At 39.4% G+C, this 25,927-nt stretch overlaps 1 protein-coding gene and 1 non-coding gene across 2 annotated transcripts; both read left to right on the top strand.

Moving 5' to 3' along the window:
- The first annotated feature begins 12,264 nt into the window (after nucleotides 1-12,264).
- On the top strand, nucleotides 12,265-20,223 carry LOC139138428 (pancreatic lipase-related protein 2-like). The gene is made up of 9 exons (XM_070706813.1): nucleotides 12,265-12,408; nucleotides 12,621-13,036; nucleotides 13,734-13,842; nucleotides 15,977-16,093; nucleotides 16,371-16,490; nucleotides 17,245-17,499; nucleotides 18,253-18,373; nucleotides 18,825-19,019; nucleotides 20,042-20,223. The coding sequence occupies exons 1-9, from the start codon at nucleotides 12,342-12,344 to the stop codon at nucleotides 20,115-20,117; spliced, it is 1,476 nt and encodes a 491-aa protein (XP_070562914.1). The 5' UTR covers nucleotides 12,265-12,341; the 3' UTR covers nucleotides 20,118-20,223.
- A 409-nt stretch (nucleotides 20,224-20,632) lies between these two features.
- On the top strand, nucleotides 20,633-20,705 carry Trnam-cau (transfer RNA methionine (anticodon CAU)). The gene has a single exon. It is a non-coding gene; the product is annotated as a tRNA-Met (tRNA).
- Nucleotides 20,706-25,927: the final 5,222 nt, after the last annotated feature.

Raw genomic sequence — 25,927 nt, 5'->3', positions numbered from 1 at the left:
TTAATGTTTTTAAATATTTATTGACACCCATCAGTGACGGTGTTCATCGGTCGAAAATGACTGAAAGTCATGACGTCACTTCAGGGGCGAATTATTTTTTAAGTGAACTTTTCGCACAAAGTAATGATCGTTCGCTCTGTGAAACATACACAGTGTCAATGAGATATTGAACGATGTCGACTGACCCCTTTCTTTTGTTGATAATATTCCCATAATATTTATGCACTTGAGTAAATTGCATACTTTAGTTTCCTCGCCTTTGCATTCAGTCTTTTATATTCTCGGTTGTCATGGTAACACATGCTATAATGACACTGTAATTGTGCAGCTTTTTCTATCGTAGCAATGAGTAATATGCTTCTCGACTATCATAACACTGACTCATCTTACTCATCTAACGTAAATTTTCCTGTCGTACAGTCGCTCTTATGCACGTCGACGTCTCTATGATATTTATATGATTATGATGACACATTTTTCAAACGACAGTCATCTCAGTAGTTCATTTATACAAACCGAGCAAGGCAAATAGTCAACCCTTACGATCTTGAATCTCTCTCGAGATCATTGTGAAGAGCAAACTAAATGTCGACTCAAAGTGCTGTTATACCATCTGCCGTGTTGTGTTAGTCACTTGCAAATGGGCAGCATCAAGGGCTCAATATGAACGATGAGCTGTTAGGTGCACGCAAGAGTGGGAAGTTATTGATTGATAGCTACCATCTGATTATTCATAGACTGGAAGAATAATTCAAGTAGCTTATTGAAATTTGAACAAGTATACCGAACAACGCCGATCTAACGACAGTGGCTTGGCAGCTTGTTCCTTGTTACCCATGCGTTCATTGATTCTGTGTTGAGATCAGCCGATTCTATATATACAGCTAATATTAAAAGAACTGCGAAGTATAGATGCAGGTCGTGCATGATTTTGTGGTGCATAATTACCTATTCATTGCCGCTGGTGCATGTTTTTTTTGGGGTATTGATTCTGTCGGTTTTATAATGAAGCGTACGTATGATTCCGAAGAAACCTAAGTATGGTTACCTAAGTTTGCTTTTGGGGGTAACTCAAATATAAAACGAAGTACGCGAGCACGCCTACTATTATTGATAAATACTTTTACTTTGTGACGTAGGCTATTTAGCATGGATAGGGAGGTATTTAGTTGTTACTCGCCAGCTGTACGGAGGTCTCACGGTTGAAGATTTCTCAGAACACAGCCATGCGCTCGAAACAATAACGCGAAGCTCAAATTCGGAACATTTGCGACAAAATATAAGGATGTAAGTCACCCAGTCTCCGTGTTTCAGTGTTTCATTTGATCACATCCCTTGCCTTCAAAATCCATTATATTAAAAACCCTTCACTGGGATACTATGCACTTCACAGAAAGTGGCATCAAGAGCTATGTATTACCCGAGATCGGAGCTGAAAAGCAAAAACTACATTTCAAAGTTGACGAGAGTTGGAAGCATTCAAGGCCGGGAGGCACTTACCATGAACCGTATTCATTGCTTTCCAAAATGATTCAGTGAATTGTTGCGATTTGCGTGTTTATAATGATGGCTACTTGAAGGACATGTTAGTGACAACAGTGTAATTTTGCATGTTTTCAACCAGCACACGTGACCGATATTTCCATTTCTGTGCGAATGACGGGAAAGCGGTCGAGAAAAAATAATTTCTTTACCCTTAAGTGAAGAAAACGAACACTAATTGGAGAAGTTTCATCGATCCACCCTCAGAGAAATCACTGATTATCTTCTAAAACGCTTTAGATATCAGATTTCCAATGTAGACTCAACGTTTCTGTTTGGTTGAAAGGCAAATTGCAAGTTACAAAGCTAGGGAAACTGAATCCGACTTATTTATTTCAAAGGCACGAGGAGCACTTGCTTAAACCTCGCTTTGCTTCTGTAGTTACATTGGTGAACGCATTTTTGTCGGTCATTTTGGAGTTTGAGTGGAAGCATTTGATACATTTGGGAGGCGCCATGGAATCGGGCCGAAAGCAAATGTTTTCGGGCATTGTGAAGGCAATTGTCATTTTCAAAACTATACGCGCAATCAGGTCTTCTTTTTGGCGGATTTTAGCAAAGTAAAACAATGTGCATAACAACAGTGTAAACAAAACACTCATCGTACTAAATTAATCGTTTTACCATTTAACATGTATCGCTTTTAAGTGACTGAAATATAACTATTTGTCACACTCGTATTCATTCGTTTGATAGCGCAGTACACAGCATGAAGTAGGTATTCGCAAATGCTTGCGATGCTTTGCAAGAAAATCAGTTTTTTGAGCATGAGGGAAAATGCCAAGAGGATTTGACCGGTTAAGAAGGGCTTGACTACGCAGTTTCTGCGTAGTGAAGCGTCATTACGTATTCATGGTGACCCCTGGCCAGCTGTCAATATCTTTGGGGGCTTTTGTCTTTTGGCCTGCTTTGCATATGCGTCGTTGGACACGACCTGCCAATCACCAAGGTAGTCAATTAATAGTGTAATGTTCAGTATCATTGCACCGAGTTCTGCCGACGGTGAAAACCACCTGTTTTGCCTACTAATTACTGCCCGTCGCTGCCCGTCCTGAATGTAGCCTATCATAGCTACAGTAATCAGTCAATATATAATACCCCGCGCCTTATACTTTTTATATAAACTTGTAAAATCATAGTCCGAGCCGTAAAATTGTTGACTTTCGATCCGATATACAGGTTGATCGTTGAATCGCACCGGCGCATCCATGTTTACTTGCCCCATAAGCTTACTACTCTGCAAAGGGTGGGTAGATGGAATTCAGGGCCAAAATGAAACACCGGGGCGAAACTTTTTGTGAATCCATGTGAAAACATAAATCATTTATCAGTTTTGATATATACTCCTCAATTGTAAGTTTGATCAAAATCGAGACCATATTCAAGGGCTATGCAGACTGTCCATGTGCGCACACACAGGCAACCACCGGTGAATATCAGCATCAGCGGCATAACTATCGGGTCGTAAATCGATCGGCGGTTTGGGGGCCCTGGACTATGATTTTATAAGTTTATATCACAAGTAAATGTTGTGGAATATTAAGATATCGACCTATTACTGTATTGAAAAGGCCAATTTCGTGACGGGCATTGCTAGAAGAATGACGGGCAGGGACGGCAGTAATTAGTAGGACCGTTTCTTTGAATACTGTTCGATATTAAGTGACGGTCAAACTTTTGGGTGGTGCGCGTGACCGGCGGCACTGACACAAACTGGGTTGACAAGCAGATAATTTAGGTTTTTGTTCAGTGTTGTTACCATTTGTCCATGGTGGAAAACATTGACGGAAAACCAGAGAAAACGGTCCCGCTCCGAGAACAGCCCCGAGACGGGGACGGCCACACTTGTGGTGTTGTTTGTACCATTGTGCGTTTGAAGCCCTCGTGTTATCTACAGTATTACCTTCAAGGTGACAGGCTTACTATAAAAGTTGATTATGGCCCTGAGTGTGTTACATTTCATGATGTAAATCACGCAATGTTTTTTTTATATATATATCGCAAGGATTAATTTTCGCTTTTTTTTGCCCTCGCGAAGTTTGCGAAAATTTCTCGTTCTGAAAAAATTTCCGGCCACAGTATCATTGAACCCACTCATTTTTTTCTGGGTGACCTGTGACCAAATGTACGTAATAGTGAAGTCGATCATACGGGGAAATAAAGGAGTATTAAAAGCAAAGTTCTATTCGTCTATGTCCGTTCATTGTCAAAAGTCAAGGCAAAATGGTGATCCTGAATGATTTCATGGCCATTGGGCGATAGAACTTTGATTTACTCTGCAGTGCGCCTGTTGGATACACAAACATTACGACACTTTTGTCAGGGTAGGTATTAAATTTGGTCTGGCCGAGAAAAAAAGCATACAAGACCATAGTCCGAGTTTTTAGAAAAACTAACTGGGACACGAACGGGATTCGTGAATCAAATTTTGTTGAGCTTTACAAGCTGTCTGGTTCACGGCTTATTGTGCACGGGCCGCGTCTTTGCCCTTGCCATCATGTCATTGAACTTGTAAATGGACGCATCAATTTAAACAATTCTTTTTATGAATGTTCTGTAAGTTCATAATCAAACACCGATCTTTGTCGGCACGCTCAACATGAGAAGAAAAACTGCCGAAGTGACGATCGGTTTCGGAGCACCCAATAAAATTTCCACAAATTAACAAGTGTGTGTCATTTATTTTGACAAGTGTGCGTAACTTTCCATCATTCTATTGTGGTCACCGTGAAGGCGTTGTCACGTAACTCGTCAACTGCCGAAACCGCGGGCGCGCCGGGGGGGGGGGTGTTAACATAGTACAACAATAGAGTTATTTCTGATTGGTCAAACAATGTTTAAAACAGGTCGTAATTGTAGGAGAGATATCAGTTTGGTCAGCACAACTATATCATCAACACCACCAGAATGCCTCCCAAGAAAGTAATCATCCGTGGCCTACTGGCATGCCAGTAGGCCACGGATGATTACTTTCTTGGCAGTCGGCATGCGCCACTATCGCAGTGGGCGATCCCTTGGAGTTGGTGAAGTTTTCGAGCTCACTAGAGATGCGGCCTGCCTGTACGACAGGAATGCCGTGTCCATTACATTAGGCGGCCTTAAAGTAGCCAGCCTAAAAAGAGATGCTGCAAAGCTGATGGCAGAAATCATGGATGCACAGTTGCAAAATGGCAAGATCTTTTTGAAAGTCAAGAAGAGCGCGTTCTTCCATTCCCGAAGAAGTGGCGTTGCGCAAGAGTGAGATGGATGGGCTTCTCAAACCTTCCTTACCTAAAATTCTGATTAAAGCCACCTATCTCCTAGGGCCTACTACTTTTCAACCCCGATCTCACAAATTTTAACTCGCATCTGAACATCCATACTGCCCCTGCAGACAAATGCGAAATTTTTTGGCAATAACCGACAAGATGACAATTTTTTCTATTAGTTGGAGATTTGTCACGAGTACTTTTAACAGGCCTTCAATATTCAATGCTGAATAATTATGACGGAAAACCAGAGAAAACGGCCCTGCTCCGAGAACAGCCCAGAGACGGGGGCGGCCACACGTCAAAAACGGCCTCATAATGAAGTTTGGCACCGCAACTTAACCCGCCTCACTACGAAATGAAAGCCTCCCTTCCGACCCTTGAAAACTTAGATTTGTATCCATACATTCATCTTAATAATTATATTTTATGTAGGTGGCACAGCGCGGAGAGACGCTAGATAAAGTAACCCTGTAACCTCCACAAATGTAATAATCTCCACAAATGTAATATCAACCACAATTGTAATAAAATCAACCACAAATGTAATAAAATAGTCAACCATTAATGTAACAACCCGCAACCACAAATGTAATAAACAAATTAACCATAAATGTAATAAAACTCAACCATAAATGTAATAAACTTGAACTTGCATATGTGATCATTTGTTTATCAATGCCCTGAGTAAATGATAACTTTAATAGACTAGTATAATGTTATTGGATACTTTCCTGAAACTAGGTTTCCTTTCCAAAACACAGAATAGAATACTTTGAGAACGCTATCAGAAAACGGCGAGGTACTGATCAAATCGTTAGATGATGGAAGTGGAACAGCAGTTTTAGACACTGATAATTACATAATAAGGAAGCGTCAAAATAACTCGGGACGTCAACCAGTGATACCACACAAAGTTTATGACAGATGACTCAGAACAAATAACAGAGAAATATAAATCCTTATAACAGAAACTTACGACACAAAACATGTTGACGAGAACATATATTTCAATCTAGTAAAAAACAATATGAACGAGGCTGTATGAACACTACCTTGAACACAGTAGAACAAAATCAGACATCCTGGCATCCCTAGTGAAGGAACAAACTTCAAGTGGGACAACATAGGAATACAGACAATCTATCGATTATTCCACACAATTTATCCACTGAAGACGAATTTGAGGCGATCGATTAAGAAAGTACGGCAATTTTCGAAAAAAAACGGCGTTAAAGGATCATAGTGTTATACAGTCTTCCCCACTCTTGAGTAGAGACTGCACTGACGTTCAGATTACAGCTGTGTCTAGCCATGGCCAATCAGTTCTATACACAAAACAGGGAAGCGTAAAATACATTTTCAAATATGCAAAACACACTAAACACAAACAATTAAGAAATGAATAATGTGTTGAGTTGCTTTCCTTATTACATAGATCAATATTTAGGGGCTAATTCCTCGATTGCAACGACAAAATAGATTTATTACATTTATGGTTGATAAGTATTACATTTGTGGGTGTTTTCTTTATTACATTTATGGTTACCATTTATTACATTTGTGGTTGGTGTTTTTATTACATTTATGGTTGATTTTTGTTACATTTATGGGCGATATTACATTTATGGGTGCATTTTATTACAATTGTGGTTGATATTACATTTGTGGAGATTATTACATTTGTGGAGGTTACAACCCAAAGCGAGCTTTGTGTCTCCGCACCCAAGCCCTGTAGCCAGGGATCGCTGTCAAAACTAAGGTAATGTGTATTTTGCGTAATCTCGATTGGTTACTTTCTTGTCATCGAACACAGAATATAGTTTGTGCAGCTTCGGCTCCGCTTTTTGCTATTACTGTTTTATTGAAATTCGTTTGCCGGGTACGAGCAGGCTTTGTCATCGCGACGATTCACATGCTGCCGCGGGGCCGTTTTCTCGGACGTGGCGTGGGGCCGTTCTCACTTGTTACCTTATGACGCATATCAATAGCGGGCACTTAGGTTTTGGTCAAGGTACTTGGCAATTTGTTCCAAGTTGGAGCTCAGAACTATAAAACAAATAACTTCAGGGATAAAAACAGCAATACCGCCACCGCTACCACCAATAATAAATCATCATCATCAACAACAACAACAACAAAATTAACAAAACGGGTAGACATAAAAAGCCAAAAAATGGTGTTTGGATGCCGAAGATGGCTCTTACCATATAAATCACTGACAAACAGTAATTGAAAAAAAAGACAAACAAATGTAAAGGACGGGCGCATGTGACGAGACAGCGTATCGCATTTTTTTAAAGTGTACAATATCAACTTTCCTCGCACTTTCGGTCGTGGAAACACTTGGGGGAGCCATTGAACTCTTCTCTTCTCTTCTACCATAGACAGTTCTCGCTATACTGTCTATGTTTCTAAAAATAAAGTCATCTGCCACTTTGAAATTTCTGTAGGCTCATCTTTTCAATCGAAAGTCGGGCGATTCCATGGATCTTAGGGGCAATTAAGTATTCGTCGAGCTTAAGGAATGTGGTTACATTCGCGATGTTTTATTCGAAATTATTTCTTCTAGGGCAAATGCACATAATTTATGCCGTTGGAAATACTGGCCGCTCATAAACAAGACAATAAACTCAATATGTGTGCATCTTTACTTTTATTGTCAAAGTGCCAACGACACCTACAAAATACAAAATAGTTCAGTCCAGGTATTTGCAACTCTGCCATCCGACTGGTCAACAGGAAATCAACCATAGGTGTCTTTTGGCACGCGTATACGCCAGTCACCTAGGCGACGGTAATCCGCACCACTTATCACCATCGGGAAGGTACTCCTCCCCCTATACCACTGGCGATCCCGCCCTCAAGGCACTGCGTCATTCGACCAAGCATTGTTATTGTAATTTCCTGCATAAAATTAACAGCGAGGTCAACCGGTCAAATCCTCTTGGCATTTCCTGGCATGAGTACATTCAACCACTGTATGATTTTCCTTTGGAACAGTTAAATAATCGAGTCATAGTTTGTAAAACATTTTTGTACCCTTATTTGATATTCTGCTTACTCTTAAAGTATTGTTTTTTTCCTAGCTGTATTTTTTTTGTAAAACACCGCAGATGAAAAGACAAACCATAAATACCTATAGGGGCTCTCGGTGTGTCATCAGTGTTACAAGTAAGCCTTTCCGGCCATATGCCCTTCCCTATATGCAAAGAAATTGCGAACTTTCTCCTCAATATATGTTTTCTTTCAAATACTGTTTAGGTAAATTGATTAAGTCGATAAAAATTCCATCGAAAACAAAGGGACACGTTCAGAGTCAATTTATCAAGTTATGTGGATAAAGTGACTGAAAAACCGAAAAACTACCGAGGCCGCTATTGTGCCGGCTAAAATTGAATCAAAAGCATCACATTGTAAATTTGTGGTAGTCTCCCTAAGAGCATTTCCTGATTCAGAGGTGGATATTTTTTCTACATTTGGCTTGCAACAATTTTTTCGGAAATCCTCCAGCCCCTCCCGTAGGACATTAAATGATGCACCCCTGAACAACGACGTTTTACGTTTTTCTAGAGGGAATAGATTAGAATGAGAATGGAAACCTAACTGACAGAATTCAAAATTAACAAGCAAACGACCTTGAATTAGACTCAAAATACTGCCTATTAGCCAATTCCACTGACCAAAAGTATTCCAAAAAGAAGCTTGTTTTAACCCTACTCTGATCCCAGTTTGATTTTGTGTGAGTGAAAAAGGCTTTGCTCCAGTGATGCCATCGGCATGACGGAGTAACAAAAGACAATTGTCCAGGACCGCCTCTTGGCCTTGCATAAATTTGTGATGAAAAAAATGTTGACAGGCCTTCACACTATATTCGAATCTCCCGCCTCTGAGTCACTTATCAGCCTCGTTCCAGGCTAACTGCCAGGGCGTCAACAGCGCCAAGGGCCACCCCAACCGTTTACACACACGGTTTGGGCACGGTTTAAAATTTGTGTCGACTCTGAGGCCCCCCCTCAAACCTGACATAAGTAAGGGCAGCCAAGGGGTGATACAGCGTGTTCACATTGTTTTTTTTAAGGCAACCCCAAACTCTGTAGAAACGTAGTAAATATCGAGCAACTCAAGGCCCACCCATGTAATAGCAACAAGTGGAGAATCGATTATAAGGGAAAACTCATATTATTTTTCAGCAGAAGATCAGAGTCGATGCTCATATTTCCCCTTAGTCGAATTTCAAATAATTGGAAGCAAAGAAATAGCGGGTCGTATAGAAAAATCATTCAAAGATGATAATGCTAATAGCCAGATTTGAAGATAATGAAAAAAAAAAGCAGAGAGACTGGGGCGGTCTTCATCATTTTCTTCACTTAAAGGTGTATTTTTGTGTGTATGGAATCTATGGAAACGCCGCAAAGGTTACACTTACTAGTAAAGCCGGATTACTTTCAGAAATGTTGTTCCTGCCCATGGCAGTCAGACTTCAGCACACTATGAGAAGAGAATTACATATTCTTATGATTCTTATCAATGATTTGTTAAATGAATTATATTTCATAGTGACTTATAAGCCCGATGGGCTGGGTAATTCATCCTGTATTTTTCTCTTTGAGTTATATACTTTGGTAATTACATGTCACTATAATAAACATACTACTACTACTACTACTACTATTCTTAAAAGTGACTTGTCATTGGTCGGTTCAATGAAAATCAACGTAAAAACGGTCTCAGGCGTAATTATTTAATTCATCAGTATTCAGGCAATTAGGCCAGAAAGAAAAAACAAATTGTTCATCGGAATTCCCGCTTCTACTTTGCCCGATTTGGATTTTTTTTTTATTTCGGCAAATTCATACTTCTGCATTGCAAATACTTTAGTACCGCCGCTGGCGGCGCCCTACACTTCGTCGGATTTTCGCGGGCGTGTAGGATTCTAAAGGAGACAATTGTGCAAACATCGACTGTATATGTAATTCCCTATGTTATTGAATTCAATAACCAGTATCAGTGTATCTTGTCTGAGATATTTTTGTTAGCTAAAAGGGGAAAAGATTATTTTGCCTTGTCTGCATCCCGGCAAAAAAGTTCGAGGGACCGCGGTTACCTTTGGCCCAAATTTTTTTAAAAAATTCGCTCGCCGCTCGGAACTTTGGTCCAAAAAATCCGATGAACAAGATTTTTTTCCACTGGCCTTATCTGGTAGTTACTATACGTTTAATAATGCGAGCATATCATCCATATGGAGTTATATGTTTATGCATCGACGGGAAGGCGCGAATCATTCGCGCTCACTGATATCACAGCTGCCAATCAGAAAAGTCGATAGTTAATCTCACCTCATCAGCGCGTTAGCCTAATCGGAAAATATTGAAATGTAATGCAAACTACCCATTCATCGTCGAATGAGAGCGATGACTAATCCCAATGTGTTGCAGGTGTTTCTGAACCGCAAAATACAATAAACGATACGATAGGATAAATAATTTACATAGAGCCTAGTATCCATTAGCAATGTTCACTAGCGCTTTACACAGGTAAGCTCTCTCGAAGAAATGAGTCTTGAGCTTAGATCTGAAGGATGTCGGGAGCTGATCGAATATGAGCTGGCAGTTTGTTCTATATGCATTGTCGGTACCGTTTTAGCGATACAGCATTCGTTCAGAACCGACTGTCGCGCCGAGACAATTGTCGAGGATAATCTTGTGAATGCACATATGGCAGTAAAAACATCAAATGTTGAGTAAGACATAGTGACGATATGTTAGACGCTGTCCGTATGGTTGAAGTCATACGTATGTCTTTGTTAACTGTGAGTCTTGCTATAAAGGTTAATAAGCCTTACAACGTATCTTCATTCAAAGGAAAGACCTTAGTTTGATTTAACAATAAAGCTTCCATTAACTATTTTGCACTGTTTAATATTTTGTTTACCGGCCGTTTGATCTTGCTTGCTTGGCTTAGAAAGTACAATGCAGAGACTGTATTCAGAATGTACACTGATGGGCGGATAGCTTTCTTTCTCACCGTCATCCCATCAGTTCACACAGATATTGCAATATGCACGTTCCTAGGCATCTCTTTTCAGTTTGTTTACAAGATAATTTGTATGGTAACTTTGGCCTGAGTAGCAGAACTCCCAGTGTTGGTGACTGTATTTGAACATAATTTCACTATTAGTATTGTCAATGAGGGGAATGAAGATGACAAAGTCAGTATCGGGAGGACTGAACGGCACACACACGACACGTGTGTTTGAATGCGAACATGTGTCGACAGAGAAACGATGATGGTGATATTCTGTCTATGTTTACTTTGATGTCGCGTCAACATAATTTGGCCGTGAAGATTTCGTTCGAAATCAAGAAGATGTTTAAAAGATTATTATTGTTTTGAACGACTTGCAAAATTTACCATAGTTCCCGGATGTAATTAACCGAGAACTACTCCAGCCTTGGTCTAACCAATAGGATTCGCTTGCTGGCTCCGTTTAAGAAAACATGAACACATGTTCAAAGGCATTATGATCTCATGAGAAATTTTGGTTGTACAACTTGGTGCAGAAGTCGTGCCGTGGATGGCAAGTCCATTGTTCTCCAACAAGATGTTTACCATACCATCTTCCATTGAGAGAATCCCGTTTACATTTCAACAAAGGAAATCCAACAGTCCGCCCACGATAGAAGAAGATTCACAAAGCCTGAAAGTGCCATCAATGAAATATCTTAAAGACACTGAACAGCGCCCTCAGTAGTCGATCACACAATCTATACCCACACGGTTTTAGGGGCAACATCAAAAGTTCAACATAATAAATCTAACTTAATTGCTTAAGTTTGGCCTCAGTCCCCGCCCCCCCTTCTAACTTAACTGACCTAAAATTGATAAACATTGCGGACTCATACCCTGTACTAATTTTTTCAAACGACGTACCAATGTACCATTGAATTAAATAAAAATTGAAAACCATTATAAAGTAACAAAAATACGGGTGACTGGATCGGTTTTAGCGTACAAAAAACAGCCTTGAAATCGTAAAATTTGCCGAAAAGACGTTAAATCGTTTTTGACTGCACAGAAATTAATTTTGCCAAAAACCTCCCACCCCCAAACTTAAGCAATTAAGTTTTTTTTCAAACATATAGATGCAGCCAATATTTTAGAAGTTGATGTTAAGCGGCGATAATGCATGACAATATTCCGTAAACATTTATTTTTGATTAAACTGTCTAAATTAAATTTGATGTGAGCAAGGCATCTGATAAGCTTACAGATCAATTGTTTATTTTCATCAGATAAGTCCATGTCTCTGGTTCAATAATAATTTTATCTTCGCGTCGAACGATAAATACTACGGAAGCTGTGACGTAAGATAATCAACATAAAGATCAGAAAGATTAAAAATTAGTGGGAAGTTTTACATCTGTCACCGTGACATCTGAACAACAAAACCTGAAGGGATATATGCCTATTGTCATTACGTAAGCAGTATTGCCGTTTTATTATAAAGGCGAGACCGTTCACGGTTGTTTACAAACACTCATCCTCACAATGAAGACCCTGCCAGTGATCTCGTCAGCCGCTGTAGTGCTTTTCCTACTTCAAGTTTCTGTAGAAGGTAAGTTTAATTTTTTTTCATGAAAATATATGTCCTGGTAATATTTTACAAATGCATATAGAATGGCATAATCATAGTTTACCATACTTATTCAAACCCATCGCTCGATTTGAAGTTCGTGAGTATAGACTGCTTCAACTTTTCAATATTTCTCTGCTTTTTCAGAAACATCTATATAGTTGTTTTGGTTTTTTGTGTTCTTTGCGATACAGGTAAATCTGTATGTTACGATGAATTGGGCTGTTTCACGACCGACCCTCCTTTCTACGACCTCCCGTACCGCCCCCTCACATACCTGCCCGAAGACCCGTCGGAGATCGACACAACTTTCACCCTGTACACAAACAGCAATCCGACGACCGGGCATGTGATCAGCGCCTACGATAAGACAACGGTAGAGTCGTCGCCATTCGACCCCTCCGGGCCGACAATAGTGATTGCACACGGTTACTTGGAATACGGAGACACTACTTGGATGCACCACACGAAATTAGAATTTCTCAAAAAGAAGGACTGCAATGTCGTCTTGACCAACTGGAGGAAGGGCGCCGTGGCTGGATACACCGTTTCCACTGCTAACACACAGGTCGTTGGCGCCGAAATCGCACTGTTGTTAACGAAAATGCAGGTAAGTCTCATCACCATATAGGCTCTCTGTGGTTGTCTCCGTCACATGTTTCTGTCTACATCTGTCTCATCCTGTCAGTCTTTATGGTTTCTGCCTGACTGTCTATTTGTCTCTCTGTCGCTTTGTGTATGTCTATATGTCTATCGTTGTCTGTATCCATGCCTGTATCCATCCATCCATCTATCCATCCATCCATCCATCCATCCATCATCTATCTATCTATCTATCTATCTATCTATCTATCTATCTATCTATCTGTCTGTCTGTCTGTCTGTCTGTCTGTCTTTGTATCACCGTGTCTCCTTTCATTTCTGTGACACTTGTCATTCCCGAGCTTCTATTCAGGTTGTTGACCATCTACTTTTGACAGTCTCCGTAAAGCATCGGCGCTAACGTTTATGAAACCAACTGTTTTTTTGTCGTTCCGTTATCGATGCTTGCAGTTTCAACAATCTTCAATTTTAGTATAATTCTATCGCAATCAAAATAGTTAATTCAAAGATTAAAATTTTCACAGATATCATATATTTGTATTCATTTAATCCTACATTATCCTACTGTAACAAACATTAGATGGTCAATATTGATACATAATCGTCATCACTACTCACTTACCAAATTTACACTTTCTCGCTAAATTTAAAAGCCGTTTCTCCTGCCTTTTACTCATTTGTTCGTCCCCTTTCACTGTTTGCAGGAGTGGGCTTCTCTGAAATTGGCCGACGTTCATCTGATCGGATTCAGTCTCGGTGCCCACATCGCTGGCTATGCAGGAGAAAGACTCAACAAAGTCGGAAGAATCACAGGTGTGTATGCGTGCGTTCAGAGTAACGACAGGCAATTATATACTCAAACCGTGAATACCATCCTTCACTCCAACCTTACTTGGTTTCATGGTCATTCACACGCTTCAAACATATGCAACTGCGTTCACATCAATACTATGATTACAATTAAGGTAGATCGCGACTCGGGGACAGATACTCGGACTCTCATTTTTACAATTCTTTTCTGATCTACCACTTGTGGGTGCTCATTTTGAAGCTCTTCAAGAAAGAAAAACTTTCACTGGCTTAATTTTTCGAAAATCGAAAATTTTATTTAACACAGGGATGGCGGCCATTTTGAATTTCAAATATAGGTAAATCTTGGGTAATTTATTTCTCTAGTGCCAAAATTTTGCACAGTGACCCCCGATTTTCATTCTTGATTTTGAAAGAGATTGGTTGAAAGGTTCCTTAAAGAAAGTTTGAGCAAAATCCATCGTCGTAAACCACATGCCTCTTCACGGCAACAGTTTAGCGCTACCCGTTGATTTTTGCGTAGGTCAGAACAGCGGAAATTATGCTCTGGCTCGCGAGAATGGCAAAAGTCTAAGTGTTTCACTTTCGAGGCGCATACTGCCTTAAAAATTTGAATCGAGTGCAATCTGGCAATGTCAGTGTAATCAACTCAGAGATTTTGGATAATGGGTAGTCCACTGCTAGCTTCATTGTTCAAGTCTATATTTCTATGGACTATAATCTGGATTAAGTCTACTCCGTATGGGAATGTTCTAAGCCACTTTATGCCTTTAAAATTTAGAATACTCAGTAATTAAGATTTCTATGAGGTGGCCGAGGTTTTTCCTGGCAACTGTTCTTTAAAAAAAATCAAATAACATGTGTTATCATGTGTAACCATGACGACAGAAAGAAATCGTCGATTCCGATCATATCCCAGACAATGTAACAAAACAAACCCTACTCTGCGGGCAATTATTGAAATTTGTGGGTCGAGAGTGGTATTACGTTCAGAATTAAATTTTGCCAGGAAGATACGATATGTAACTTTGAGAATGTACAATCGCACCGATCAATCTATCCGAATGGTTAATGAAGTAAAAAAATGACTGGCTTTCTTTTATGTCGATACATTATCTCCTGATTATGTCTTCAATCATGATATCCGATAATGTCTGCAGAAAAGGGAAAGCATGTTCTTGTAAAAGGTTCAATACCTGTCATAAAGAACGTTAGTTCATCCTGCGCTTGGATGTATGCTCACTTGAGTTTAAATTTATATACTTGTATACGCATTGCTGTCGAATTATACCGTGACGGTGTAAAACGACAGCGTATATTTAAAATGTTTGAATGTACGTACAGCGTGCAAAATCAGACGAGGAGCCTGAGAGTAATAGGGTTTTGCAAATCGATGATACTTTCCTCTTTGTACAGTTAGATGTCGTTAATTTGTGTCTGTGCACAAACGTGCTAGAGGTTAGATTAGCATTGGATGTATATCGGCCCAGTGTGTGTGCTTGGACTTACGCAACGCAATCCATATGGAATATGTGCGCCTGATAACAACTTTTGAATCAGAATTCCATGCATTGATCCAAATAAGGGCACCGGGCCAGGGCAGGACACGTGGAACAATGCAGAGGTGTGAGGGCGCCCCTTACCATAGCTTTACAAAAGCACGTGAATCTAGCTATATGATAATGACTGATCTATCGTGTTCATGTGAGGTGAAATAGGGTTTGCCAAGTCTGCTCTCTCATAGAAGTGTGAACTTTGCGAAGAACTACCTAAACTGAATAAGAAACAGAAATAAATTTCAGCAAAGGCTGTACCCGACATACAATTTTATCATCAAAGCTGTTTTAGTTTTGACGCTCCATGGGGCCACAAGGCGTTATTAGTCATAGCAAGAGTGGAAAAAATAATAAATTTATATTTATGAATATTGTTGATAAAATTTAACCATTTTATCATTATTTTATACTTACAAAAAGTACCCTACTGCACTGAATCCTGAATGGTGATTAGTATTTATGCAGAAGTCACGCAGTTGTAGTACAGACCCTCAGCTGTAGCATTATTTGTCTGTAGTTCATGTAGCAGCACAGTTATGTATGATTTCATGGTCTTACACGATATTACATTATTTGCACAGGTCTCGATCCAGCAGAACCGTACTTCAAAGATACACATCCAATCGTGCGTCTAGATACAAGAGATGCCACCTTTGTAGATATCATCCATACCGACGCCGAATCACTGGCCAGCTTTGGTAGGTCACAGGTCACGGTACTACCAATGCACAGAAATTAAAGACACTAAAGGGGAACAGTATATTATTATTATATTATTATTATTATTATTATTATTATTATTAAGAACTTTTTGAAATGCTCTACACACACTTCACAGCACATTGTACATAACAGAATAAAAAGTAAAATGATGAAAGTACAACAGTATAATTCGAACGGTTTTACATTTCCAACTCCATGGCAAATGGGTACAAGTCCTCGCATGATAGAGATCTAGTTGGTTTATATTTGCAGGATTTGGCATGCGTGAACCGATTGGCCACGTAGATTTCTTCCCCAATGGCGGTCATATTCAACCCGGTTGTGATCAGGACGTTGTAGATCGCGTTGATTTCGATGATGGACTTTACGAAGGTGAGTGTGCCGGGTCTCCTTCTCTAGTCAATTCCGCTCAAAATTTTCACCTTAATCGTGGTAAAACATGCTTGCATGGAAAACCCTCCCCCCCCCCCCGTCCTTGATATCAGTGGGGTAGTGCAGGATACATATAGGTGATTTTCATGAAACAATCGTGACGGATAATAAACAATTCATTAGAGTATCATACATGTTGTTATTGAAAATTTATTATTGCGTGCACATGCGTTGTGCGCACTATGTGACGAGGACAGAATGTGAGGTAAACTCCAAAAGGTTTTTTGCTTTGTATTTTGACAGGAAAGGTTCCCCCTTTGCCTCTTATCTCTCGGCAGCCAGCGTTTCCTCCATAACACGTATAATCCTGAGCGTTACAATGAGATAATATGATAAACATCATACATGAAGACATTAATTATATCATACCAGTATATTGATGCTGCAAATACAGCGATCTGATTGGTCGAGACGGGAAAAGAACCGTGGTATATTGGCGATATACCACGGCTGGCATACGCGCGAGATCTCAGCTTGAGCAAAAATCCATTTTTGACGTTTCATGCCAAAATTTCAATGTACTGTTATGATGTAATAGTAATAAATCACACCCAGCGACGGTATACCACTCGATTTTGACCATTTCACTTCATATATGCACTCTTTATCGCTCGTGCATACATGTCGTGAACTGGTCAAAATCTCGTGGTATACCGTCGCTCGATACATATACCAACATTGAACTTCGCTACAGGTGGCAAGTACTTCGTAGCCTGCAATCACTTTAGAGCGACCGAGTTTTTCAACATCAGTATAAACTTCGATCCCGAATTGTTGAAGGGTGTGCCGTGTGCCGACGAAGACACGTTTAACGCCGGCGATTGCCTGGAATGTGGCTGGAGGTACGGTTGCAACTATATGGGTTACCACTCAACTCTGAACAAACCCTCTTCCGGTGTAGAACTGGTCACCTACTTCCTCGACACCAGGCCGGATTATCCATATCACGGTATGATATCAACAATGTGTCACCTCGAACGTAAACGACTAAAACTTTTGCTTTTTCCTCAGCGAAACTTTGAACAATTCAGGAATAAAAAGTCACCGTGCAAAGTTTGGTACTTGTGAAACTACTTACCTATAACATTTGCTGATATTTTTGTCGCAGTAACAGACCCTAGAGAAAAACTTTGAACACTAGGGTCTATGATTGAGTAGCCGCCTTCTCACTTTTAACTCTATGGGGAAAAACAAAATTTTCGATTTTCGAAAAACTAAGACGGTGAAAATTTTTCTTACTCAAGAGCTTTAAAATGAATCCTAACAAGTGGAAAAGAATTGTACACATTTGAGAATCCTAATATTTGTCCCGGAGGTGCATTATACCTTTTGTATTGATTTGACATCTGCCACACGATTTGGAAATTTAGATAAGCACAATGTTGAGAAAATATCCTCGATACTTTTCTTCATCCTAAATAGTATTTTTATGATTACGAAATTTTACTTTATTCTGATTGATATTTCGTTCAAACCATGATCTTCGCGACCGTCTGCCAAAGAATCTTGCTTAAATTTCGCGACTGTCTGCTGAAGTTTATTCTTTCAATTTACTATGTTTCAATATTTACAATACCCACAGAATTTTGGCAAGTCTAACTTGCTTTTGTCATCGCTGTTACTTGCATTGATTTATGTGACTGGAAGGCACGTCAACCAGTTAATTCACCATGCTTTGTTTGTTCCTATTATGTCCACACAGCTAACCAATATCGTGTTCAACTCGTACTCGGTGACGATAGAAGAGCGGAAGACCAGCCTGCGTGGTTATACTTGACACTAGAGGGCGATAAAGACATCAGCGTGGAACTGCAACTCAACGAGTATGTCATTTAAAAAATATCTCCACTTGTCATTATAACTTAATTATAACAGAATGTTTCAATCCTTAAAATATGTTCACATGAACATTCACAAAAGGTCTATCCCGTACCGCCACTCTCAATAATGTCATCGCGTTTGACGAGAACTCCGTACAGAGGGCACTGATAAGCAACCCTAGCTCTCGACTCACATGGTTTAGCCTATATCATCATGATATTAATAAATTTCATGTGGTGATAAACTTAGATGAACCTTCCGTTATGAATTCTGGAAGGAGAAAGAAACTGTATCTTCGAAACCGGATAAAATTAATTCAAATTACATAAAAATAAAAGTAACGGAACTTCAATCTTTATGAAAATGGCGTTTGCACTATTGTGATGGTCGAATTCGCACACATACAATTGTGTTTTTTTCCCTTATTTTTTGGTTGTATATTTGTCTTTGTAGGGAGCTTGACAAAGTGAAGCACTCTAGCACATACACATTTATGATAGTTACAAAGGATGTCGGTGACCTGACCAAGGCTTACTTCCGCTGGGTGCATGATCCAAGCCTCTTGAAACCTGGTGAATGGGATTTGTTGAAAGATCCTAAACTGTACATCGACCAGATTATCGTGGATGGTGTCGACGATGTAAACCAGTAAGTAAAAATCGAAACCGTACCGATATATTTAAAACTCACGAATGAATTTGAGGAGTACCTCTAGCGTTGAGTTGTTCACATCATAGCTCACTGTATGGGCATTTAGGGCCCGGCCTATGCCGAAATACTTGTTTGAACATACCAGTAGAGTCTGGGAAGTTTAATTGCGCCAAATGTAGAGAACACGAACACACAACTGCGGATAACACTTGACACAGCCGTCTACGGCGTTTCCAATGCGCTGGCTGTGTCAAGTGAAATCCGTACGCGTTCAGAGACTTTTCCACATCGGCCTAAAGGAATCCGTCAGTGATTTTCAAGTATTGCAAAACAGAAAGAAAGCTCAACCCTGACAAACGTGATTTTATTAACAATATTTTTATTTCGTGACTATCTATATATCCTGCATAGATGATAAATGCTTTCACCGCCTGTGCAAGTGTGTTGTAGATGTGTATTTGATTTTGCTTATAAATAACACTGAGTTCGTAGCACATGGACTTCGACCATGCTTTCATAAAATAATTCATGTGAGCCTACATGCTATTAAACTGAGTTTGTAGTGCTGTGTTATAGAAATTATCACTGCCATGATCAAACTTGAACTTTTCAGAATCATGTAAATTCCAAATACCGTTATTGAACACATTACTGATTGTCATTTTTTTTGGTGGATGGGTCCAGCGATTTTACGAGGAATCAACACACTTTATCAATTTTCAATTATCGTCAAAGACAAGTGCAATGCCATGTTGAATAATACTGCTAATCTAACTCCCTTTGTGACGCACTGGCACCGTTATTGCCGTCTGCCGCACATTGCATGTCTCTATGTATTGCATGTTTGAAGGTATTTTCTGAAAAAAAAAAATTGTGAAATCGACCAAATCTGGATCGGTCGGGCCCGTAGAATATATTTTTTCCCGCCTAAAGGATGTATTTCTGATTAGGCCAAGGTAGTTGGATTTCATGCCCCCTCTGTACTTTGATTAAATTCGTTTCTTTTGTTTTTATCACAGGTACTATTTCTGTGGTAAGAATAACGAAGTCATCGCTGAGGAGACGGCGGTTTTCGATGCAGCATCTTCATGCTAATTTTCATATGGTGAAAAGTTCTGTTCGGGGAAGCCGGACCAGCATTCGGCGGGGATCCACCTTCAAAACAGAAATAATTCATGGAGAGCCTTCGGCAATTTAATACGTAGGCCTATACCCATACAGATACCTTCAAATTAAAAACGTTGGTTATTCAGAATTAAAAAGATTGTTAGAAAATAGTCAGTTGCTGTGTTAATTTCTGTGAAACTCGAAAATAACCGCCGATCTCATTACTGTACGAAGTCGAGCGGTCGTGAGTGGCTGGCACTCGCAACTGAACAGTCAGAACATGACAGTAGGCCTCATAACGAGCCCACCACTGTAACACAAGTACATTAGAATTAAATCTACCGTATTTTAGAGTGGAGTCCGGGTGAAATGTTGTGTGTTGGATGATCACACCTTCTAAAAAACTTATACATTCAACGAACAATTTAATTTTGATCACACAGTAAGTTTTTCTTTGAAATACAAGTCAAAATACTATTGGATTTGGCGAGTGAAATAAGTGCGCCTCGTTAGCGCAGTAGGCAGCGCGTCAGTCTCATAATCTGAAGGTCGTGAGTTCGATCCTCACACGGGGCACTTATGTTTTACTTCACTTTTTTATTTGTGAAGCGAGGCATATGTTGTGTTGGCGGATAGGACAAATTGCAAGATAATTGATTAATCACTCGTCAAATTTATTTTCGCGTACGTATTAAGAAATGAACGTCACATGAGCTCGTTTGAGTTGAGAATTTTAAAATTTTGAATAAGCTTAAGATTCAGTAGGCCCTAAGTCACATTTATATCGTCGATTTTTGCTGTGTTACATCATCCATGTCGCTCTATACGTTGTTTTCAAAAACACCACGAAGAGTCTAAAATCTTGCACTGTATATGTAAGCGTAAAGTCGTTTTCCAATCGTACACCGCCTACCGAAATGTGGGGATGGGCAGTCTGTGCAACATTGTAGGGCTGTTCGCGATTGCTCCGATAGCCACTTTGGTAAAGTTGAAGCAGGCGTTTTTCGTATTTCCTGTTGACGAATTTCATATTTAGTTTTTGTAAATGTCTAAAGACAATTGGAGATCTATTTATTCCCTCCCAGACTGCCAATGTTCGTACCCCATATCCAACCAGGTCAACAAATAGGATCACACAGACATGGGAGTTCATATAGAACGTAGCCTGGACCCCAGTGAGTCTCCAAGTTTGGCGCGTGGAGTGTGGACGGAGGAGACCAAAAGCGGAGACTGGGGTCCAGGCTATATAATATAGAACGGGGAAGAAGACTTTATTTGAGTGCCGGGACAAACCACATGTACGGACGACTATATATTTGTATTTTGAAGTTTCTTTAAAGGGCCATGAGCTGTTACTTGTGGCAAGGTTTTCAGTATTCTGCTTCTGTATATCAACTACCGTGTGTGACCCTAATCCGTTTTATTTGTCATGCTGAAATTTCGAGTGTTTGTCAACACAGCTTGTATGTGTGTAGTGATCATTGTTTATTGTTTACAAATGAGTTCCAGTCCGGACTTGAATACAACTTTCAACAATAACAATGAAGATTGTACTCATATAGGTTGCGTTGATATGCTAAATACTTGGCATTAAATTACAGTTTAGGGATTCAATGCAGAAAGTGTAGGGAAACCACAAACAAAAATTCTGAAAGAATAGCCAAAAGATACAGCTTATGGAGCTTTTTAATTCCTCAAGGCTACTTCTAGACTACATGTGATGTGCTAAAATACGTACTGTTAAGCCTAGCACACACTATGAGTTGCCACATGATATGCAACTTGCCTATCTGCCATTTAATATTCCACTTGTTAATATTACACGTGTTCCTTACTTTTTACAAATACGGCCTACACACTTGTCGCACATGATTGTGAGTGCCAGGTCAACATTTAATTACCCCGGTGTTTGGAGTTTGGACCAAGCTGAGTTTCCCTTTTGCTGAGAGGGTGGGAACAAGGTCACTGCCTAGTAGTCTGGGACCGGGGCAGTCAACCAACCAATTTCAAGAAATTTCAAATAAAGGTATTTTCAGTGTTTTTAAGTGTAAATAAATTTCACAGAATTTGGAACAAAAAAAAAAATTGGCGGGTAAAGTAAAAGTTGTTCACATGCAACTGCCCTCTCTCTGCGATTTTATCAAGCTTCCCACTAAGGGGCCGTCATTATTTATGGCCTGGGGGTCGGAGGAATGTGCGGGGTGGGTCACTCAAAAATTTGAAAACTTAAAGGGGGGGGTCACTCAAAAGTGTTGAGAGGAAGAAGGGGGTTACTCAATTTTCTGTGCAAAATAAAGTGAAACATCTCTCAGATTGCACCATTCCACATATCAATTTCTCAAAACTTTCGATGCGAGAGGGGGGAGATCCCCCTCTCATGCTCTCCCCTCGGGGTATATTCTAACAGTTTACCGGTACTAGTAAAAGACAATTTGAAAACAAATCTCAAATTGCACCCCACTGCACCATTGCATACATCAATTTCTAAACTTTTTCAAAGGGCAAAACTTAACTGTTGTGAATTCATCCTTTATTATCACAGAAACATATTTTCATTGACTTCAGTTCAATAACCATTTTTACATTTAACCATACTGTATTCAGGCTTTTCATTAGAAGCTGGCAGCTGGAGAAATGACACAAGAAGGTCATAGATTTCATTCCTGCATATTCATTCATTGGTGTTCAGTTACTGGCAAACTGAGAACTGTTTTATACAAAATATTGTCATTGTTTGGTTCATGAATATTGTTACTCAAACACTGATCATGCAAAAAATGTAATAAAATATCAGTGTTCAATGTATTTTCAAACTATTTACCGAGTGCAAAATAAATTGAAACATCTTTCAGATTGCACCTTTACACACATCAATTTCTCAAAATTTTCGATACGAGAGGGGGGAAACACCTCTCGTGCTCTCCCCCTGGGGTGCTCTAAGTTTACTTGATAAAAAATAAGAAAAAAACACCTCTCAGATTGCACCAGACTGTACCATTGCAAACTTTAATTTTTTTAAATTTTCCACCCAAGATAGGGGACAGCCCCTCTGACACTTTCCACCTCAGCTTTTCGCGTGTTCTCCCACTGTACTTTCAAATTCTGCCAAGTCAGATATCCTAGTGAAAATCCTGTCATGATACCTTTCCAAGTTTAACAATACTACAAGGTTGGATAATGGTTATAGCGTGAGCTTTGATATCTGTATTACGTTGTCACTTTTGAATTTCATTTAGTTGGTTTCACCTTTTTCAACCATCATGAAATAACCGATGTGTACATAAATTATATTATATATATATATATATATATATATATATATATATATATATATATATATATATATTTAGATTATATTTACATATATTTTAAACAGTCATTCTGTGTTTTAATGAAATTGTTGACATGTCAGTTGTAAGATAGGAATTTCAAAGTGTCAATCTTAAAGTTTTAATACAGTACATTTTGAATGAGCTGTGAATGTGTTTCACACTTTCTATGCTTAACAAGATGTCCTGAACTGTTGTACAGAAATGGATGTCAATCATTAATATCAAAGAGGAAAAAGCAGTAAATCAAAAACTTTGATGGGTGTTAAGACTTGCAAGCCATCCAATTAAATCTCCTGAGGAGCCATAGAGAGGTATTTTAGCCAAATCTGATGTGTGCAGTGTCTGAGAGGACCTTTTCTTTTAACATTGAAACTATAAAAGCACAGCTAATAATGAGAAAACTGCTTTTTTTAACTGTTATTTTAGTCATAAAAAAAGCATCTTTCTACAGAAAAAGCTGAGACACAAAGGAAAATAGTTGCATCAATGAGAACGAAAGATATCTTGTCATTTTTCTATCTCTAAAATAAGTCACTGTATCAATTGTGAAATATTTGTGCATGTTGCTTTCTCATACTGAATTCACAGAGAAAACAGAAAAGTATCAGGAATTTGTCATGCTTTTCATATGAACTGCAGATTTCATAATGGTACACTTTCACTTAGCAAACATCAAGATATCTCTGACATATATCTCTGATTTATTAAAGTATGGCGCCCGAAGGGGGCGGAGAAAAATATGAAACATCCCGATATCTCTGATACATATGTCTTGTATATTAAAGTCATGCACCAGAAGGGCGTGCTGAAAAATGTCTGATATATTAAAGTAATGTGCTCAAAGAGCACGCTTATAAATATGAAACATACAGATATCTCTGATATATGTATGCCTGATATGTTAAAGTCGGGTGTGCTGAAAAATATGTCTGATTATTAAACTTATGCGCCCGAAGGGCGCGCCGAAAATTGCAACTGAATGATGAAATTTGTGGCTGACAGGATGCATTTAAGGCAATGATGAGCCTGTGTCAAATTCAAAAACACAATGACCACCGCCCTATTGGGCATTTCATAAACAGGGTGACCCCCCTATCACCAAAGTCAAAAATAGGGTGACCCCCCCCATGAATCCACCGCCCCCCCCCCGCCGAAGAAACTGACCAGTCCCTTACATAGGCATAGCGCCTCCCACATGCACACAACGCTCTAGCTAGTGGTTTGAAAGGAGAGAAAAACAAAAGCGTTTACGCGTCGGAGCATTAGGAATTGACCAAATGGTACCTTACGATATAAATTCTATTAACAGACAGGCGAAGAAACGCTGTTGAGCAAACAGATTTTCCCGAATGACGTGTTCTATTTGTGTACGAAGAGACATTTATCGCCATATTGACAACTTTGACGAACATAGGGGCTACAGAGCATGAGCTTTCTGGGCCAGGCGCTGGCTAGACGATGCTGAAGTTATTTTCGTATTCGTTTTCGTATTCGTTTTCGTATTCGTATTCGTATTCGTATTGGAGTCACTGACAGAAATTGTTATTTTTAGTGCAGGTTTCAGGTATGAAACGTGCAATATACGATATTTACTGAGGTTTAAATATTGTGGTAATTTGTTTCGTAATTTCATCTGACAAATTTGGTTAAATTTACATAAAGTTGCATTTGTAGATTTTAAAGAATTTTGTTCACTTCATTTTATTTGAAAAAAAATACTTAAAATCGGTTGGGATCTGGTAAGGCAGCATCTTCGCTTGCCAGTGTCTCTTGACCGGGCAGCTGGATGCAACCCGAAATCAGGTGGTCAGTGCCAAGTAATGGGACTCGTGAGAGCGGATGCAAGGGAGCTGCCCTGGACTGTACCATTGTTTTGCGGGGAGGGCAGATTTTGTGAGGCACTGCAAAACGGGTGACTGTTGAAAGCTATGATGAACGGGGGACTTGTCTAGGACAACCATCTGAATAAAAAAATGTGAAAATTGTTATATCCGGTCATCCTTTTGGACTCACTTAGAATGATCATATCCATTTACAATTTGTATTTCAAGTATTTTACTTGATTTTGATATGGCTCTACGTAAACCTGAAATGAATTATAATAACAATACAATACAATACTTTACAAAACTCAGGGAGTGCGGTAAGGCAAAAATTACAAAATTGCAAGTTACGACTAAGTTGTACGTGCTGCTACAGGGGAGAAAGTAACATAAATCAATGACAATACGTAGTTTATCTTTCAGAGTAAAGATGTGAGCAATATTATACATAAAACCGGACCGACCGATATTCATGTATTACATTCAATCAGGGCTCAAAGTAGCGACCATTTTCAGTCGCATAGGCGACCAAATTTTATGAGATTGCGACTGAATTTTTTTCAAGACATTTCTCCATACCGTGTACGTGATCAAATACAACATATATTCGCTCAGTGTTCACGGAGCATTGTCCCGAAAGGCC

This window comes from Ptychodera flava, chromosome 8, assembly GCF_041260155.1.
Source record: "Ptychodera flava strain L36383 chromosome 8, AS_Pfla_20210202, whole genome shotgun sequence".
Lineage (NCBI taxonomy): Eukaryota > Metazoa > Hemichordata > Enteropneusta > Ptychoderidae > Ptychodera > Ptychodera flava.
Note: the sequence above shows the minus strand (reverse complement) of the source record. Positions and strands in the feature narration are given on the sequence as shown.

Bases quoted from the DNA above. Each gene is read 5' to 3' on its own strand.
- LOC139138428 (XM_070706813.1), top strand. From the start codon at position 12,342: ATGAAGACCCTGCCAGTGATCTCGTCAGCCGCTGTAGTGCTTTTCCTA. The intron at 16,094-16,370 runs GTAGGTCACAGG...TTATATTTGCAG, and splicing joins CGAATCACTGGCCAGCTTTG to GATTTGGCATGCGTGAACCG. The intron at 17,500-18,252 runs GTATGATATCAA...ATGTCCACACAG, and splicing joins GCCGGATTATCCATATCACG to CTAACCAATATCGTGTTCAA.